Source organism: Pipistrellus kuhlii, unplaced genomic scaffold (genome assembly GCF_014108245.1).
Source record: "Pipistrellus kuhlii isolate mPipKuh1 unplaced genomic scaffold, mPipKuh1.p scaffold_m20_p_2, whole genome shotgun sequence".
Taxonomy (NCBI): domain Eukaryota; kingdom Metazoa; phylum Chordata; class Mammalia; order Chiroptera; family Vespertilionidae; genus Pipistrellus; species Pipistrellus kuhlii.
This window is the reverse complement of record NW_023425515.1, coordinates 141,203,686-141,224,085: the sequence shown is the minus strand read 5'-3', so window position 1 is coordinate 141,224,085 and position 20,400 is coordinate 141,203,686. Positions and strand designations below refer to the sequence as shown.

The 20,400-nt window shown below is 35.5% G+C and overlaps 1 protein-coding gene across 2 annotated transcripts in view; it reads right to left on the bottom strand.

Annotated features, from left to right (window-relative positions):
* Window positions 1-20,400, bottom strand: part of ADGRL4 (adhesion G protein-coupled receptor L4) — a 112,991-nt gene that overhangs the window by 27,941 nt on the left and 64,650 nt on the right. Inside the window, exons 4-11 of one of the 2 annotated variants that reach the window (XM_036446672.2) lie at window positions 17,777-17,926; window positions 16,952-17,022; window positions 15,982-16,158; window positions 15,690-15,873; window positions 13,353-13,469; window positions 8,780-8,985; window positions 2,636-2,809; window positions 1,242-1,445 (exon numbers count right to left, since the gene is read on the bottom strand). In XM_036446672.2, coding sequence (XP_036302565.1) covers window positions 1,242-1,445; window positions 2,636-2,809; window positions 8,780-8,985; window positions 13,353-13,469; window positions 15,690-15,873; window positions 15,982-16,158; window positions 16,952-17,022; window positions 17,777-17,926 — 1,283 coding nt within the window. The remainder of the gene's footprint in view (window positions 1-1,241; window positions 1,446-2,635; window positions 2,810-8,779; window positions 8,986-13,352; window positions 13,470-15,689; window positions 15,874-15,981; window positions 16,159-16,951; window positions 17,023-17,776; window positions 17,927-20,400) is intronic. The other variant, XM_036446674.1, reaches the window with a different exon arrangement.

The following is a 20,400-nucleotide window of genomic DNA, read 5'->3' as shown; positions in this document are numbered from 1 at the left end:
ATGCTTTGCCACATCTACTTCAGAAGAAAACCTGGATAGCCAATGATTAGTTTAATATTTGAAATATTTCTAGAAACAATGGAGAAATGGAGGCAATTTCATATTCCTTGGCATGACAATGCACTTATCCAGGCTCCCTGCAGGAAGAGCAGCTGGCTCCATGGCCATGACAATGCCCTTCTCTAGTTTCCACCTGCAAGAAGAGCAGCTGCCCTGGGCTCCTAGAAAAACCATTGCTGTGCCTATGTGGCCCTTGGGCTGCTGCCATTCTCTGACCTGACACTGCGGGCTTTTAAGATGGTCCTGTTTTCTGAGAGACAGAGGATTCTTTGTCATGTAACTTTGGCTCAAGGTCTTCTGAAAGGAGTCCTGAACAACCATGCTGAACTTTCTTTAAAATGTACTGCTGGGTATGGGACACAACTAAAAAAAGGAAACTGAAATTCATTTCTAGCATTAAATTACTAGATAAGTTGTTGAAGAAGAAGAAGAAGAACAACAACAACAACAACTACTACTACTACTACTACTACTACTACTGCACTGCTGGGTAAACGGCTTCAACAACAACAACAACAACAACAACTACTACTACTACTACTACTACTACTACTGCACTGCTGGGTAAAAGGCTTCTACCCACCCCTCTTGCTTTCCCTTCTTCTTCATTTGGGATCAGACTTGTATCTTAGTCTGATGGCTCTCCAAGTCTTTCTCTTATTTTCTTTCATAGTCATTTCATCTAATAAAAGCATTGCATGTTTAATGTTTGTTTCAAGGAGGACCCAGACTAAACACAATATGGAAAATTATTTTATAAGGCCCTCTGTTAATAATGGTGAAAATGGGTAGTGGGTAATTAAGTGTAGTAACTGGGTAGATCCGATATATCATATTTTAACCTATGAATCGTTGCTGCTTTTATGTTGTATTAAGATAAATTTTATTTCCAGTTCTCTCCTCCTGCCTTTGTTTAATGCCCATGTAAAATCAAAATATTTTTGCGAAGTTTTCATTTGCCTCAATAGTTCCTCATAATGAAGGACATTTTAGTTAATGGAATTGATAGGCAAATTGCTTAGATACGTTAGTATCATTAAACTTAGAAAAGACTTAAGAACAAAGTATATATGGTGTTTTCACACTAAACCCTTAATTATAAGTCATATTTCTATGACATAAATACTTAGGAAACTACACATTTAGAAAATAAATATAGAGAGTAAAGGAGATCTACATACCTTATTAGAATTTGTATTGATCCCAACCAGAAAAACAAGTTCAGCAAGGAATAGGTTACAGCAGAGATTTTTGTGAATTGTTGTCCTGGTGCTCTGAATTTCACTAAAGAACCAGAAGGTAAAAATGCATATGGACAGGCAAATCAGAGAAATAATTATTCCTAGTTGAGTGATCCTTGTAAGAATATTATAATCTTTGATACCCTAAAGGAAAATAATAATAAAACTGTTAAGAGAATAACTCAGTAGCTTGTCAAAGGAACTATAGCATATAATGAACTTCCCTTTTTGGTGAAACATTAATCAAAATATCCATAAACTGTAAAAATACACATGTGCATTTAGATGACTGGAAAATGCTCAGTATTCAGAGGAATGTGATATAAATCATGAGGCACTTTAACAGTTCTATAATTAGTGAATTTTTTCTAGGCATAGTATATATATTAGTATATGGTTTAATACTGTTATAATCATCAGTTTCATGATATTAGAATAGTAATTCATTATTGTAATGTGAACATGGTTAATTTAAAGAGATTTATCAGTGGTAAGACCAATTCTTATTTCTATGCAGCAATTCATCTAAAACACATTAACAAAGGTATTAGAAATGCTGAACATATATTGTCGAATAAGTGTAGTTGAGAGATTTTGAAATGAGTAAGTTTGGTTTTATTATAACTAGATAAGTATTAATGTTTTATATACAGAATAGAAGTTTCTTTACTTACTTAACATTCAGGAAAATAAAGCATCATTATGACTGGTATTATGGTTAGGAAGATTTTTTTGTATATGTTTATGTGAAAATGACTAAGATTATCAAACAGATATATAAAATAAATATTATATAACATAAATGCAATATATTACTGATGTAACATACACATTCTAAAGCTATTCACCTTAGAGAGATTTTTCATGTTTCAAAATCTTGTGAGATTCTATAAAACATGGTGTTAGCTATGAATGTGCTAATTCTTATTGACCAGGTATCAAATATTTTTTACTAAATTTTATTTTAGGAATAAACTTTAGATACAAAGCCAAAAATCCTTGAACTCCAGTATACTTCAGAATGTATAAGTAGCCTTTAAAGGGACAATTGAAAACAAAGAGTCAATGCATTACTATTAGTACACAATCTACTACATATTTATAGACCAGGTAAGTCCTAGACTGAAAATAAGCTAAAATTCAGTCTAGATATGTCATATTGTAGAAGGCAGGTGAGAAAAACAGAAGCAAAGACTATAGAAAGATAATGTTGGAATTCCATCCATTAATGAAATGTTATTTACATCCGAAGAAAAAAATATATAATTATTCTCTGAAATGACACAAAAAGAACACATGGTGACTTATAAATATGAAGTAGGAAATTGCCTTACAATGGAAGTACCAGAAGACATCAAAATGGCAAAATGTGTCAGATGATTACAGCTGCAAGAAGTGTGGGTCTCATTGGAGTATGTTAGCTCACAGCCCTCTAAGGACCAGCTGCCATTCATGGTGTCAGGGGAGTAGTTCCAGAATGCACATTGACTCCTGTACTTATCTGTGGTCTGAAAAAGAGACATTTTACTGATGGAAAAAAGAGAAAAAGTTACAACTATGGCATCACTTTGTAATCTTTAAAATACCAATATATCCTATCTAATAAAAGAATAATATGCAAAATTGACCATACCTCCATAAGTCATACCTATAAGCCAATCAGGAGCAAATATGCAAAAAAACCCAACCAAGATGACTGAGGCCACGGAGAGCAAGAGGGAGGCTTGGGTTTTTCTAGAGATGGAGGAAGCCAAGCTTTCCGCCTGCCCTTGCTGGCCCAGGCCTTCGCTTAAGGCTACAAAGTGTCGATTATAGAAGGTAAATAAATACCAACAGAAATGGTTGCCACCACAGAGCAAGCAGAAGGCTTGGCTCTGCTTCAGGCTACAAAGTTTCAATTGTAGATAATAAATAAATCCCAGATACCAGTGCCTCTGTTTGGGTCACTAGGTGGCATGGCCAGCCTGCAAACCACCACAGGCCCCTCATCCAGGCCATCCCACATCCCAAGGAAACCTCCACCCTGAGGCAGGACACCCTCTAGGGTAAACCAGCTGGCTCCCACCCAATGCACCAGGCCTCTATTCTATTTAATAAAAGAGTAATATGCAGATTGACCATCACTCCAACACACAAGATGGCTGCCCCCATGTGGTCAAAGATCCTGCCCCATGTGCACACAAGATGGCCACCACGGGAGGGCAGTTGGAAGGGACCAGGCCTGCAAGGGAGGGCAGTTGTGGGTGATCAGGCCATCAGGGGAGGACTATAGGGAGGGACCATGCCTGCAAAGGAGGGAAATTGGGGGTGATCAGGCCTGCAGGGGAGAGCAGTTGGGAGAGACCAGGCCTGCAGGGGAGGGCAGTTAGAGGTGACTAGGCCTGCAAGGGAGGGCAGTTAGGGACAAATAGGCTGGCAGGAGGGCACTTAGGTATCAATCAGGCTGGCAGGGGAGTGGTTACAGGTGATCAGGCTGGCAGGCATAAACGGTTAGGGGCAATCAGGAAGGCAGGCAGGCGAGCAGTTGGGAACCAGCAGTCCTGGATTTTGAAAAGGATGTCCGACTGTCTGTTTAACAGGCAGTTGGGCATCCCTCAAGGGATCCCAGATTGGAGAGGGTGCAAGCTGCACTGAGGGACATCCCCTTCCCCTCATGTGCATGAATTTCATGCACAAGGCCTCTAATTTTATAAATTTGCATATCAATATAACAAACCATGTCTAAAAATTTAAGCATAAGTCAATGAATGAAGGATGCTTTTATATGGGAAAACTGAAGTTAACATTGCAACAATGCCATATTTTATCAACTTTGTGTCACAAAATTGTTGTGAAAATGATTTATTATCAAATTAGATCAGGTATGTATCCTTTAGAAGAGTGCATGATACTCATAATTATATGATGTTTATACAATATATATTAATTGTTGACCTGGGTACTAAAAATACAACACTGAACAAACAGAAAAATTATTTGTATTGTTGACCTTACATTCTCATGAGGAGATGAGAAATGGTTAAACAAGAAAAATAAACCAGGGAAAGGAGATAGAAAGTAGTATGGAATTTTACGTGAGAAGGCCTCTCTGAGGAGATTATATCTAAGTGAATACCTTAATGTAATGAGAGCATGAGCTCTGAGACTGGGGAAGAAAAGATTCCAGAGACTTGAAATGGAAAATGAGAAAGCTATGAAGTAAGACTGAACAGGGACTTTTCCAGACACATGTTGAAATCAGTGCAGTTAGTGCATAATGAATGAAATAAAGAGTAGTAAAGCCCTGCCAGGGTGGCTCATTTGGTTGGAACACTGTCTCATACACCAAATATTGTGGATTTGATTCCCATTCAGGGCACATACCTAGGTTGTGGGTTCAATCCCCAGTTGAGGTGCTATGAGAGGTAATTGATCAATGTTTCTCATATCAATTTTTTTTCCTTTCTCTTTCTCCCTTCATCTCTCTCTAAAAATTAATAAGCATATCCTCAGGTGAGGATAAAAAAAAAAAAAAAAAAAAAAAAAAAAAAAAAAAGAGCTGTGTTGCCAAACCAGTTTGGCTCACTGGATAGAGCATTGGCCTGCAAACTGAAAGATCCCAGGTTTGATTCCAGTCAAGGGTATATACCTTGGTTTCAGGCACATCCTCAGTGGAGGGTGTGCAGGAGGCAGCTGATCGATGTTTCCCTCTCATCAATGTTTCTAACTCTCTGTCCCTCTCTCTTCCTCTATGTAAAACAACCAATAAAATAAAATAAAAAGAGCTGTGAAGACAAGAACAGAAATAAACAGGGGCTGATCCCATAGACTATAAGACAGTTGGTCAATAAATAGTTCTCTTTATGATATGTATATTAAGAAATCATAACACAATACTAATGAACTATAAGTTTTAATAATTATTTAGTAATAGAATGGTTAATACCCTAATCTTGTATCTTATAGAAATAAAAATCACTTTTCTACATTAATAAAAGAGAAATACACAAATTTACTGTAACTCCGCAACACCCATCAGCCAATCAGGAGTGAGTATGCAATTAATCCAACAAAAATGGTGGGTTAATTTGCATATGCAGGTGCAGAGTGGCTGGGCGGGACTCCTGGTATGAGCAGGAGAGTGAGAGATAGAAGGAGCTACAGGAGAGTGGCACTCCAGCTGGGAGCGAGGACTTGTAGGCTCCCAGGTAGCCTGGAGCGAAGCCAGGGGAAGGAAGGCATATTCTTGCACGAATCTTTGGGCAATGTGCCTCTAGTCCTATATAATAAAAGGCTAATAGGCAAATTAACCAAATGGTGGAACGTCTGGTCTCCATGATGTGCACTGACCACCAGGGGCAGATGTTCAATGCAGGAGCTGCCTCCTAGTGGTCAGTGTGCTTGTCCTGTTCAGTCAGAAGCCAGGCTCACAGCTGGCATGCATAACAGAGGTGGTGGGAGCCTCTCCCACCTCCACAGCAGTGCTAAGGATGTCTGATTGACATCCCTAGTGGCGGGCCTAAGCCATCAGTTGGACATCCCCCAAGGGCTCCCAGACTGTGAGAGGGTAGGCTGAGGGACCTCCACTCCCCTGAGTGCATGAGTTTTGGGCACTGGGCCTCTAGTAATTATATAACAGTTTGCAGTTTAGGTACTTTCTCACATACTTTAATTTTATCCTTGAGTCTTGTGAGGTAGGTATTGTGTTAAAAGGCCTAGAGGTATCAAACAATATATTCAAGACTAACCATTAATATGTGGAATAAGACAGAATCACTCCTAAAACTTAAGACAACTATTGATGAAGGAAAATATTATTGTAGTTGAGTATTAAATAGGTTGCAAAGCCAGAAATTCTTAGTTAAAAAGATAAAACATCTGCCCTCAGAGTGATAGAAACCCAGATGGATTTTAACAAAATCATACTAAACCCAACACCAGGATGATAGTGAAAGGCATGTTCAGGTCAAAGAACAAACTATCTAGATAAGATCAAGATTACAGAGGCTGAGGAAAAATGTCTCTGGGATATCATATTAGCTGGTTGGTAATCTTACATATTTGAATGTTTTGTGATGAGATATATAGTATTGTCACAAAGTTTGGGTACAACTTAGTAGTGGTAAATAGAAATCTAAGCCAGTTAAATTAGAGAAATGTACTAATACCTGAAAGATGTTTCATGCTCATGATTAGGTTGTGAATAATACAAACTAAATTATGATAATATACACATTAAAAAGTGATTTAACCTAAAATTTGATCTAAGTATAAGAGTATGGATAGTTGTGGGAGAATGTGTATCATAGGGGAAATTGTGTGCCAGAAAACAAAATCCAAATTATCGATCGATCAAAGTCAATTGATAATACGTTTTTTAGAAACTTAAATAAGAGGTGTTACTGAGTTTGGGTGAAGTAGATACAGAGCCAATTAGAGTGTGGTCCCTTTTTGGTAGGAAGCCAGAAACTTGAGCCAATTTTTGGTGGAGACACTGGCAACAACGTGGAGATATCCAGGGAAGAATAAATCATGAATGAAGTATAATTTCTTGAGAGGCAGGTATGGGAAAGTTTCAGAGAACAGCACTGGGCAGAATAATATTATAACTGCTGAAATCACGGATTATGGAGAAGGACTATTGGAATAAAAGTTATTTCTACAAGTTGGTTATTGAGTGACCACAAGTAAGTTATTTAATCTCTCAGAATTTCAGTTTCTTATTCACAAATTGGAGATAATATCGATAGTACATATCTCACAGGACTATTGTAAGAATTAACTGAGTTATTTAAAAAGTAACTTAGAATAAGGATAATATTTTTATGACAACTATTACTAATATTCCTCTGAAGCAACAAAGAAGTAAATACTAACTAGAGGCCCAGTGCATGAAATTCATGCATGGGTAGGGTCTCTAGGCCTAGCCAGCAATTAGGACCCATTAGGCCCCCCCACCTCCTCCTTCTCTCACTCCCTCAGTGTCCCCCTCCCACCCCACCCCCACTGATCACCTCCCATGTTTTATGCTGCCCCCTGGTGGTCATAGCAAGCAATCAAAATCCCCATCTCCCATTCGATCTCTCAAGGAGACACTTTGAATATTAGCCTTTTATATTTATAAATTATATATATATATATAAATTATATATAGAGATTGTTAAAGTTGTGAGTAAACTTTCAGGGAATCAGGAAACTGAAGGTGCTATGCATAACTTGTACTTTCTTAGAAAAAAATAGGATAAACATTTTATTATTAGATACAAGGAACCATGGATAGGTAGGTGTGTGGTCAGAGAAAAGTGATGAAATTTCATTATGATAATCACTTTGAGATAGTTTGATAAGAGTGGCAAATTAGAACGATAAAATGTTTCTGTTAATTATAATGGAGAATTTTTGTTGAAATGTGTGATGTGTTTTGTTGCTGTGCCAAAGAGATTGAAGTAGGTTGTCCCATCTTTTCACCTGCCAAAACATTCCTCCAACAAAACTATAGAGAAAACGTCACACTATTTAAAAGAATAGTGTTTGGTTTCTGGTGTCAAAAGGGTTGTTTGCATTAAGTATCTAAAAATATCTGCTCAGTTTCTGTTCATACAACATTTCACACCTTTTATTTCCCTCAATATAATGCCACCAATGTTTAGGTATGAGCTATTTTCTTGCACTTTCTTATACTTAGTTTCTCTCCTTATTGGATGTCTTTATAGTGACACATTTTTATTGTGGGCAAGCATATATTTTTTTTAGTCCTTTCTCTCGCCCATAAACATGTCAGTGGAATTGGCCAACTTCAAGGCTCTCCAAATGGAGATTAGTGGTCCTTTAATCATGTTCCAGGGCTGAAATTCTACTGAAAGCTCAAAAACTGTGAAAAAGCAGCAAACAGCCTGTGACTTTGGGTTTCCTGATTCATTTTAATTATATAAAAATACTAGGTAGTTGGTTATTTCTAATCATTTTTTATTGTGTTGTCTCAATTATATATGAATTTGAAAAAAGATTTAGAATAACAATAACAGAGTAAAAAGGTCTCAGCCAAATTCATTTTGAAATATTAAAAAATTCTTGATTTTGTTCTAATCAGTACTATATCTGCACAAATATTATTTTAAATGATAATTACCAACCAAACATTACCTTCATTAAACAAGTAATATTTATGTCTTTGATGGTGTTATATTTTTATAATTCATTCCCTCAAGGTACAGAGACTTCCCAAAATGAATGATATGTCTTTAAAACTTAAACTAAAATATAGCTTAAATTTGGAGAATCAAATATGTTAGTTTTTTTGGGGTATTTATTAGACAGTTAAAGAACATTGAAAGTATAAAAATATATAGAAAGTTAGTTGTAACCACTTTACACATTTAATTGTGAATCTGTATTTTTATACTCAAGAACTCACATATAATTAAAATGACACAATATAGATGTCCACTTCTTTGAATGTTTCACAATTACAATCAATAGTCACCAGCAAAACAACTTACCTTTATATGACTTAGTGTAAATGTTATTTTATCAAGTTCATACAATGTGGGGGGGTTTGAGCTAATTGAGACGGAAATTATTGAAGAGATGACACTTTGCTCCTCTTCAGAATGATCATAACTTTGAGGTTCCAATAAGAAGTTGTCAGATGATGAAAACAAGGGACCAATACTCTTATAATATAAAAATGCAACTGCAACATTGCCTGTAAATCAAATGAGTGTGTTTGGTGAAATTTTTATAAAACATTTTTAAGCTGTTAAAATAAACATAATTGAACATTTTTTTTTTACCCTGGGAGTAATAAAAAAAACATACCCAAATAATGAAATGTGAATCATTATTAAGTTCATGCCTGCATCACCAAACCATATTAATACATATTACCTCATCTCTGTGTCTCAGAAACTGATTACAGATTATAACATCTCTTCTGCAGAAACTATATTTAAGAGAAAAATAGTCCTAAATAAATTTACATCCCAGTCCTAAGAACCAAGGTGTGAAGAATATTCACTCAAAAGATAAATTTTTAAGTTGTTACTTTGCTGTGTAAATATGTGAGTTAGAAAATGATTGGGAGAGAATTATCAGAGATGTATAGTATTAAGAAAGTTTCTAATTAAAAGAGTTGTAAGAATTCAACTTCATACTTACTAAAATTTCTTCTATTTAATATTGATGATATATAGTTATGCAGTCTTAAGACTGGACATTTATTGTTTTTCAAAGCAGCCATTGACCAGCACCTTGTGATGCCCCTCAAATAGAGTGCATCAACATATGATCCAATACTAGATATGTAATCTGATCATGTGACTATTTTCCCTTTAGCCTAGACACTACACCTCTATTAATGGAACTCAAATTGCCCTGGTTTTTGTAGCAGTTTATTATTGCTGATTTTAAATATAAACAACTCATATCTAGATCTAGTATATTTCAAACTTCTTGTTTCAACTTAGATAATATTATGTCTTTATTTGTTATACAGAAATATGAAAGCTACGTATAGAACTTTATAGTCAGACATTACTCTAGAATCAGAAATTCTACTTTCAGTCACTGCTCCTCCTTGATAAAGTAACTAACTGCTTCAAACTTTAGTTTTATCACTCTTAAAATGATGGCAGTAATATACTAGCTATTTATTAAGATAAGGTGGAGACCAAATGAAGTAATACATGTGAGAATCTTCTGTAAAATTTAATATACTATATTATTATGATTATTGTTATACTTATTAACTAGAGACATTATATGTTTATATATTTGTGCAACATACCATAGGAAAAATCTCTACCATATTCATTAGTTCTTTTATACTTGTGACACCGACAAATAATTTAGAAAGCATAAATTAATTATAAATACAAATGTTAATAAATCATAAAAACAAAGGATATTATACAAATCTTGAACTTTCCACATCACAATGTCATACTATTAAATAATACTTTTTGGATATGGTTATGTGAGCGAGAAGCTGCCAAAGTATAATATATTGCCATTCATCTTTTTTATTTTAACCTAAAAGTACCAAAGAGACATTGATAACCTTGCTGAAATTCAGATACATTACATATTTTATTGAACTGGCAGCCTAGAAAAGTATGTGTGTGTGTGTGTGTGTGTGTGTGTGTGTGTGTGTGTATATATATATATATATATATATATATATATATATATATATATTTGTGATGTTAGTAAAACATGCTTGGGCTAGTGAAATAATAATAACTCAAAGAGATGATAAGTAACCCAGCATTTTTGATGGATAGACTAGAGCCGGAAGTGGGACCTGAAGACCTTTTAGGTCAACCTAACCTAGTTCAGTTAATAAACCAGTTCATGCTACAGTGAGTAGATATAGTAGAAGATGGTTCAAAAACTAATGAAGCACCAAAAATATAAGATGGATTTTTATAATCTACTAGAGATTTGTGCACTTGGGAGGGGGTGTGGTGGTGTAGGGTCCCTCAGCCTGGCCTGCACCCTCTTGCAGTCTGGGAGCTTTTGGGGGATGTCTACCTGCCACCTTACTGGTAAACCTGCTCTCTAGGGGATGGGACCTAAACTGGCAGTCAGACATCCCTCTGACAGCCTAGAAGCTCTCAGGGGATGTCCAACTGATAGCTTAGGCCCGTCAGTCGGACATCCTTAGAGCTGCCGAGGAAGCAGGAGAGGCTCCCTCCACCACTGCTGCATGCAGCAGTCAGCCAGGCTTGTGGCTGAGTGGAGCTCCCCCTGTAGGAGCTCATTGGCCACAGGGGTGGGAGGCAGGTCCTACATTGAGTGTATGCCCTCTGGTGATCAATGCATGTACAGCAACCAGTTGTTCTGTTGTTAGGGTCAATTTGCATATTATCCCTTTTATTATAGAGGATGGTTATAACAGAGAACAAATGTGCTATTGTATACTAAGTGTACCAGTTAATAATGCAGATTTTGTAATCAAAGAGGTCACAATAATTTCAAGAGAAACATCAAAAGTGCCTCATTCAAAGTAATGTCCATTATTAGCTACACATTTCCCTATCTTTAGGTAATTTGTGGAAACCGTCCCAATAGAACTTTTCTTGTTTTGAGGCAAACCACTCAGAGACCCAATTTTTCCACTTCTTCATACGTTTTGAAGTGCTGCTCAGAAAGGGCATGCCATTGATCAGAACAAGTGATCATCTGAAGGAGCAATGTCTATTGAATACAGCAATTGGGTTAATACTTCCCAGGCAAAATCTTTTAACATGTCTTTAACTGGTTTTGAAGTGTGTCACAATGCATTATCATGAAACAAAATTACTTTGCTGTGTCTTCTGGAACATTCTGGTCATTTCACAATCAAAGCGTGGTTCAAATTGATTATTTGTTGTCAGTAGTGATCAGTATTGATGGTTTTACCTGGTTTTAGGAGCTCATAATACACCACACCTTTCTGATCCCACCAAAAACAGAGCATTGTCTTCTTTCTGAAGTGATTTGGCTTTGCAGTCGATGTTGATGGTTGACCTGGATCAACCCATGATGATTTTGTACATTTAAGATTCTCAAAATAAATCCACTTTTCATCGCCAGTCACAATTCGATGCAAAAAAACTTCCATGCTGTTGAAGCAACATTTTACTGATGACTTTTCAGTTTTCTATTTGTCTTTTGTTCAGTTGATGTGGCACTCGTTTTCCTTCCTTTAAAATCTTTCCCATTGCTTGTAAATTATAGGAAATTATTCGCTAAGTAACATTTAATCTTTCTGCAAGTTGTTTTTGAGTTTGACACGCATCTTCATCCAATAATGCTTCTAATTATTGGTCTTCAAACTTTTTTGGTTGACTTGGAACATTCTCTTCTTTTACATCGAAATCATAACTTTTAAAGCATTTAAATCAGCATTCACAAGTATCGTGAGATGGAGCATGTTCACAATAAACTTCCCGAAGTATTCAGCAGCACTTTTCTTCAAAATAAAGTAATGAATTAAAACTTCCCACAAATGCTCTTTTATTTTGGCACGAAATTCAACATTTTTAAGTGTAAAACTATCTCTGATGTTAACGCCTTCAGCAAACTTGACATATAAAGTTCTGAAGATTGTTGTGAATACAACAAAAGAGCATACATATCCAATCACATATATATCAACATATGTGTAACTCCATCTATTGAAAAAAATCCGCATTATTAACTGGTGCACCTAGTATATTTTTCATACGTATTTATGACCACCCCATAGATTCTTGAGAAAATATTATAGATGATGTTTTGTAGGTAATATCTTTTGAAGAACAACCACAACTGTTCTGCTATTGGCAGATATTTTTTTCTAAGTGCATTGCACTTAGAGAGCAGGTAAATGGTTAACTTAAAATAGCAGCTGATAGGTTGTCTATGGTTAAGGGGCGAGGAAAAGCTGGCGAGGACTGAATTCTTCAAATCCCTTTCTTCTATTGCTGGTTCCCTACTATCTGTTAATATGCCTAGAGACAAATCTATTAAATGTTGTGGGAAATAAGGATTTAGGTTAGATAATTATTAAGTTACATTCTAGCCTAGCATTTTGTGATTCTATTCCTTAAGAAATAGTGCCTTTAGTTCAGTTGAATACTAAGCAATGATAAGTGGAGAAAAAAGATCCAAGTTTAAAAATAACTTTCTGTATTTTTGAACATTATTTGCCTTCCTTACACAATCACAAATTGAGTCTCACAATAAGGAATATAAAGTATTACTGAAGAAGAAATATTAAAAATTGTATGCAAATTATAACATTTATTGACTGCTGTAAACCAAGTAATAGAATCACATTTATAAAATATTTTCATTAGAATCTCAATATCAGACAGTTGCAGAGGTTGGAAGTAAGACAAGAAGGGTGTGGATATTGTCAGCTAACATTCTTCCCAGGTATTTATATCTGAATTAAAATCTTAAGTACAAATATAAAAATTCTGTTTTTAAACATCAAATGCCTATAGAAAAACCACACATGTTATATGTACACATGATATCATCAAATCCATGATAAGTACTTATTGCAAATCACTGTCGTTGTATATATGATTATCAAAGTCCTACCATCTGTATCATCTGCAGTTTTTCTCTTTGGAAATATCTTTATATAATCTCCATCCACATTCATATTGGGATGAATATATTTCATATGATGTGAATCAAAGAAGAAAGTTTTGAGAGCTGAAACAAAAGCACAAAAATCATAAATTTCCTAAAATTAGTTTAATCAATATTTAGTTAGATACCATTTCAACCATTGTTATTATATTTCAACTTCTTATTTATAACAGATGGAATGTACGTGTTCTGAACATGTTTGAACATTATAATTTATCTGATTCAATGTTATTTTTTAAATTTACTATAATGCTCATAGCTTATATATACCATTATTAAATAAAAAAATAAAAGATAAAACATATATGAATACAGGGAAGCTATCTATACTAATATAAAGGTAATATGCTAATTATTCCAGGCATCTTCTGATCAACCTTTCTGACAAAGCCATGGTGGTGGGGGCTGAGACAGAGGCAGTTAGGGGTGACCAGGCCTCCAGGGGAGAGCAGTTAGGGGGTAATCAGGCTGGCAGGCAGAGGCAGTTAGGTGCATCAGGCCAGCAGGCAGAAGCAGTTAGGGGTGATTAGGCTGGCAGGCAGGTGGGGCAGTTAGGAGTGAACAGGCAGGCAGGCAAGTAAGCAGTTAGAAACCAGCTGTCCTAGATCAGGCCTAAACCAGCAGTCGGACATCCCCCAAGGGGTCCCAGATTGGAGATGGTGCAGGCTGGACTGAGGGACCCCCCCCCCCCAATGCACAAATTTCATGCACTGGACCTCTAGTATATCATAATTACCAAAGCAAAGAATAAGAATTATAATATCTTAGAGCAGTGGTTCTCAACCTTTCCAGTGCCGCACCACTTTAATACAGTTCCTCATGTTGTGGTGACCACCAACCTTAAAATTATTTTTTCGCTACTTCATAACTGTAATTTTGCTACTGTTAATGAACTATAGTGTAAATAACTGTGTTTTCCGATGGTCTTAGGTGACCTTGCTAGCGGTTCTCAACTGTAGAGCCTACGATTATCGGAAAACAAAGATATTTACATTATGATTCATTAACAGTAGCAAAATTACAGTTATGAAGTAGCAATGAAAATCATTTTATGGTTGGAGGTCACCACAATATGAGGAACTGTATTAAAGGGTCATGGCATTAGAGAAGTTGAGAACCACTGTCATAGAGGATGGTATTATAATATACAATATGGAGAGGGATCTAACTAAATTACTGTAGGATACTTTTCTTAATGGGTGTATTTTCGCCTTTTTCATGCAGGATCATCATAGAAATATTTTCTCCTATGTATTAGTCACAATGGTTGCTACTTTAATTTTGAGTAAATGATGAACCTTGATGAGATAATGATTTTTATTGTATATCTACTATTGCACAGCAGGAGGTCACCCACAATATATAGTAGACATGTACTCTTGTTTCCTCTAAAATATGTTATCAGCATCTTCAATTTGATCCAAGATTTCTAATGTTTTAAGTATAAGACTGCATGAAGCAAGAAACATTCTAATATACTATATTGATTGCTTTAAAGTTATAAAAAGATAAAATATTTCTAAAAAGAAATTTAAAAATACTACATCCAGAGAATCTCTCTGTTACTATGAGATCAAGGATCAAGGTAGATCCTAACAGTCATGAGATTAAGAACTAGAATGGCAAGGAAGTAATATGCTTTGTGCATTTAAATGCTCAACAGTTCAGGAATAGGAAAAGGTGAAGATTGTGGGAATAAGGCAGTGCTCATGTATTCATCCCTTTTAACTCATCCTTTATGCATGTCATTCTTATAACATGCATCACCATATCTTTCTGCATTGATATGAAAAAAATGCCTATTTAATCAACAGTATCCTATATAATAAAAGAGTAACATGATAAGTGTCTGACTGATCAGTTGACAGTTTGGTCAACCACTCAACCAGTCATTATAACACACATTGACCACCAGGGGGTCGATGCTCTGATCAGTAGGTTAGCTTGCTGCTAGGGTCTAGCAAAATGGAACTGGCTGAGAAGGCCAGGCAAGCCCTGAAGCCCTCCTGTGATTCCTCCCCAGCCGGCTGCCCTCCACCCCCCCAACAGCCCCAATCGGAGCCAATTGGTTCCTGTAGTCCCTCCCAGGCCAGCCAACTACCATCAGCCCCAATTGGGACTGTGCAAGATGGCCCCGATGAACCCTGATCGCCGGCCAGGCCAAAAGACCCTACAAATGCACAAATTTGTGTACTGGGCCTCTAGTTTTAAATAGTCTCTTTTCCTTTGAGAATGGCTTGTTTGGAAAATACCATTGCTTTGAAATCGACCTTGGCTTCTTACCTACATCACTTGAATTAGTATCAAACTGAGTGGTCTTTTGGAAGTTTTTAGAAATCCATAAGGTAGCTTGTTCGACAGCATGCATCAGCTTTGTAAGATGAGTTATTCTATGAGTTGTAGATAACTTGTCCCAGACTATAAATGTATCCTTTTGAACAAAATTATTCACAGTTTTCACAAGTTCCTGTTGAAAAATGCGTATCTTTTAAAAATGTTGGAATCTTTCATTAATCATAGATGTAAAGAGAATTTTGAAGCACAATGATATTGAATTAAAGTTCAGCATACTTACAGCAAGAGTTGAATTAGAAAGGGTGTCCTTGTCTGAGTTAGTGCTATTCATGGAACCAAGGAATGGTGATGATTCTAATATTTCTATGTATGTAGTTATATCCACTGGTGAAAGATGTTTCACAGAATTTCTATAGACATCTTGTAGTAAAGCCACAAGTTGGCCTATGTTTCTAATCTGAATAAAAATAAGTCCCGAAAAATGAAACCAAATTAGAGTACTAGTGGATCTTTCCAAGAATAAAGGTTGCATGTTAAATTTATTCTGAATTTGGTTTTCTTGTCCTATATATTAATGTTACCAAACCCAAATTATAACATGCAGCACTTCAAAACAAAATTATTTACAAAACCTTCCCAAATAACTTAAGAACATAAAATTTACTTCATAAAAGGAATAGATGTTTGAATTGGTAATTTTTAAAATAATATTTTTAAAGTCATAATACTTATAACTTAATTTGAATTAGATAGTAATCAACGGCAGAAAATTCTTTACAACGCAATAAAATGGAAATCGCTTTAGCTGATTGTTAAATTAGTCTTGTTGAGATTCACACTTTCAATCACATGATAATAATTTTATAGATGCCCTACTTTCTAAAATATTTGCTAAATAGAGCAAAATCTAGATTCATTCATCTATAACTCCTTAGAATGTGAGAATGGGTCTGACATCAAAGTATGTTTTTTTTCTATTTTGTTCATCAACTTTCTTTACATATTGAAAAGAATTTTTGATTATATTGAATAGTGAAAAGTAGCATAAGATAAATATGTAAGTCTTCTTCAAAACTTTGGTCATTTTCAAATTAATCCTACCTGTGACTCAGAATTCTTAGAACTCTATATTTAAATATTGTAGTTTCAACTCTTCATGTTACACTTCTTAAAATGTGACATTGAAAACATTTTAACTAAAATAAAAATATCAAATAAAAATAAAATTTTAATTCAACTAGTCTACTTACTTTTGTTAAAATTTTATCAACATTTGCAGCAATACAGGCATTATCTAAATAGCAGTCTGCATTCACATTTTCTGTAGAAGAAAATGGATCATATAGTAAGTTTTAAAATGTTTTTCCTAAGATGATTACATTGATTCTAATAATATTGCTTACTTATTTAAACATTAAAAACACATTCTTTTTTTAAATTTTTTATTATCAATAAATTATTATCTCTATACAGATGCACAGAGATATGTAAAAACACATTTTTAACATAAATTTCATTTTCAATTTTTATTTATTAAAGTTCCATTATTTTTATTTTTTCATTATTCATTCATTTAAAAGTTATCCATAACAAAATTTATTCATTTTATTCATAAATTCATTCTATTTTGTGGAAAATGGAAGATTTTAGTTACTTTAAGGCAGTGGTCAGCAAACTCATTAGTCAACAGAGCCAAATATCAACAGTACAACGATTGAAATTTCTTTTGAGAGCCAAATTTTTTAAACTTAAACTTATTCTACTGTATAACGCCACTTCTTCAAAATAGACTTGCCCAGGCTACGGTATTTTGTGGAAGAGCCACACTCAAGGGGCCAAAGAGCTGCATGTGTTTCGCAAGCCACAGTTTGCCAACCACGGCTCTAAGGAATATGATTTATTTAACTATATCAAACATGTGATCTATATCTTCTATAAAGAAAAAAAATGCTATATATATTTAAATTTCACTTTATAAGCAAGTGGTGAATACTGGAATGTTTCTTGGAAGGCATAGTTCTTTGACCCTTTACAGTTGTGTCGTACATACTTTACATAGTTATTTGATAATTTACCTTGGCAGTAAGTGACATCATTAGGTGTGAACTTTTCTTTTCCTGTGGATGTCTGATAACCTTCCTTGCAGGAGCAGTTGTATCCACCATCCACATTTTCACATATTGCATGATCACCACAGACCACTGATTCACTGCATTCATCTATATCTGGAAATATTTGGGGAAAAAACAACTTTTTAATTTAGTACTCATATAGAGGCTACATTGCTGGTATTATTATATCTAGTTAGTAATTTCATAACAAATTTTATAAAAATGCAAGGAAAATCCCATCATTTAGAAAAGTGACAAAGCTAACTTAGCCTCATAAATTTGTTTAACATTGATTTAGCCCATGGATTTTGACAGTGTATTGAAAATTTTATTCATAGGCCAAACTCTTGAACTGTTTTCTGAATGGCATGATTCATCAACAAAGTCATTAATTTCATCATTGACTGTGTAATATTTAGTCCTAATTTAATAAAAACCCAATTTTAAAAATACTTGGCTTTCTAATATTAAACTTAATTAATTATAACAACTCAGCTTAAATACCTCTGGAGGATAAAATAAAATAGCCCACTTTCTTTCCAAGGCTCCATTTCCACATGCAAATTATCCCAAAAATTAAGATGTAGCAAATGTGTGATTCGACTCCCTTAAAATTTTACCACAAATGTTATTTTTGTTCAGGATATATTATATTATGATTCTTAATACATACCCAATATAGATAAAGTAACAAATTGTACAGAATTAAGTCTTTGATTTTTCAGTAGCTATATATCAATGCCACAAGAAAAATGACAGGTTTTAAGTTCACATAATTTATATTCCTAATTTAAAATTTTTTTACATACTATAGTGAAATAACTCTTAGAGTAATAAATACAATATAAATACAATAAAACAAAACAAAACAAAACAAGACAAAAAAACAGTAGGCAGGGTTCCAATAGAGAATGAGTCCAAGGAACTGAAGTCCAGATTGTTACCTTAAACTAATGCAAAGGTTTTTTTGTGTTTCCAGCCTAGCTCTGACATTTTAGAACTACTCTATGTTAGATTAATGAATAAGCCGAAGCCGATTTGGCTCAGTGGTAGAGTGACGGTCTGCAGACTGAAAGGTCCCAAGTTCAATTCCGGTCAAGGGCATGTACATTAGTTGTGGGCACATCCCCGGTAGTGGGTGTGCAAGAGGGAGCTGGTTGATGTTTCTCTCATCGACATTTCTAGCTCTCTATCTCTCTCCCTTCCTCTCTGTGAAAAATCAATAAAATATATTTAAAACAAACAAACATCAGATTAATGAATAAACCTGTATGTACTCTTAAGTATACAATTTTACTAAATAAAGCTAATAGAGCAGTATAATACTGTTTGTCATAAAAAAAGGAAAGTAATTGAAGTTCATTAAAATGTCATTTAGTTATCTTAAATGTAGCTGATACTAATTTTTCACTTTAAAAATGCAATAAAGCTACCGAAAAATATTAACTCACTCAATATAAACTCACACCACACAAAACTGAAACTAATAATAGATGTCTTACCAGATTATTGAAGAAAATTCTATTAGCTATAAAAAGTGATGATATGCCGGAAACCAATCACTGTTTCACTAATAGAGAGATGTGGACAGGAAGCGAAGAAGGCTGGTCAACAACCTTAATTGTTCTAGCCATTCACTGTTTAATTGAGACATTGTTAGCTGAAGGAGCCTCCACCTCTGTTTGTCTTATGTAAATTTCTGTTATTTCCTGCCTAAGGGCTATGGGTGTTTCCCCATAACCTCAATAAAAGGGATATCAGGGCCAGAGCAGTGTGTAGTTCTACCACCTGGCCCTCCATATCGCCAAATTAAATTTCTTCTAGTCTCTTTTCATTTGTGTGGCCCTTCTCCAGAACCTAACCCTGAACCGGAACCCTGAACCACATGGGATGTGAAAGGGGATCACACAATAATACTAGATTTAAGAAGACAATTAACAGGTCTGAAAAAAAGAGAAAATCCCATGTTCTTCTGCCAAGTCTGTGCATTTGTGATCTGTACTATCCCAAAATCCAAGTGCAATACTTTTAAAGAAATAGGACTGCTCTGGCATCCTCACCCTCTTCCTCTTATTTCTATACTAGAGGCCCGGTGCATGAAATTGTATATGGGGGGATGTCCCTCAGCCCAGCCTGCACCCTCTCCAATCTGGGACAACCCTCTCACAATCCAGGACTGCTGGCTACCAACTGCTCGCCTGCCTGCCTTCCTGATTGCCCCTAACCACTTCTGCCTGCCAGCCTGATCACCCCCTAACCTATCCCATGCCAGCCTGATTGATGTCTAACTGCTCCCCTGCCATCCTGTTTGCCCCCAACTTCCCTCCTCTGCTGGCCTGGTGACCCCTAACTGCCATCAGCTGCAGGGTTGATTGCCTCCAACTGCCCTTCCTTGCAGGCCTGGTACCTCCCAACTGCCCTCCCCTGCTGACCATCTTGTGGTGGTCACCTTGTGTCCACATGGGGGCAGGATCTTTGACCACATGGGGGCAGCTATCTTGATCTTGTGTGTTGGAGTGAAGGTCAATCTGCATATTACTTTTATGAGCTAGGATAGAAGCCTAGTGCATGGGTAGGGGCCAGCTGGT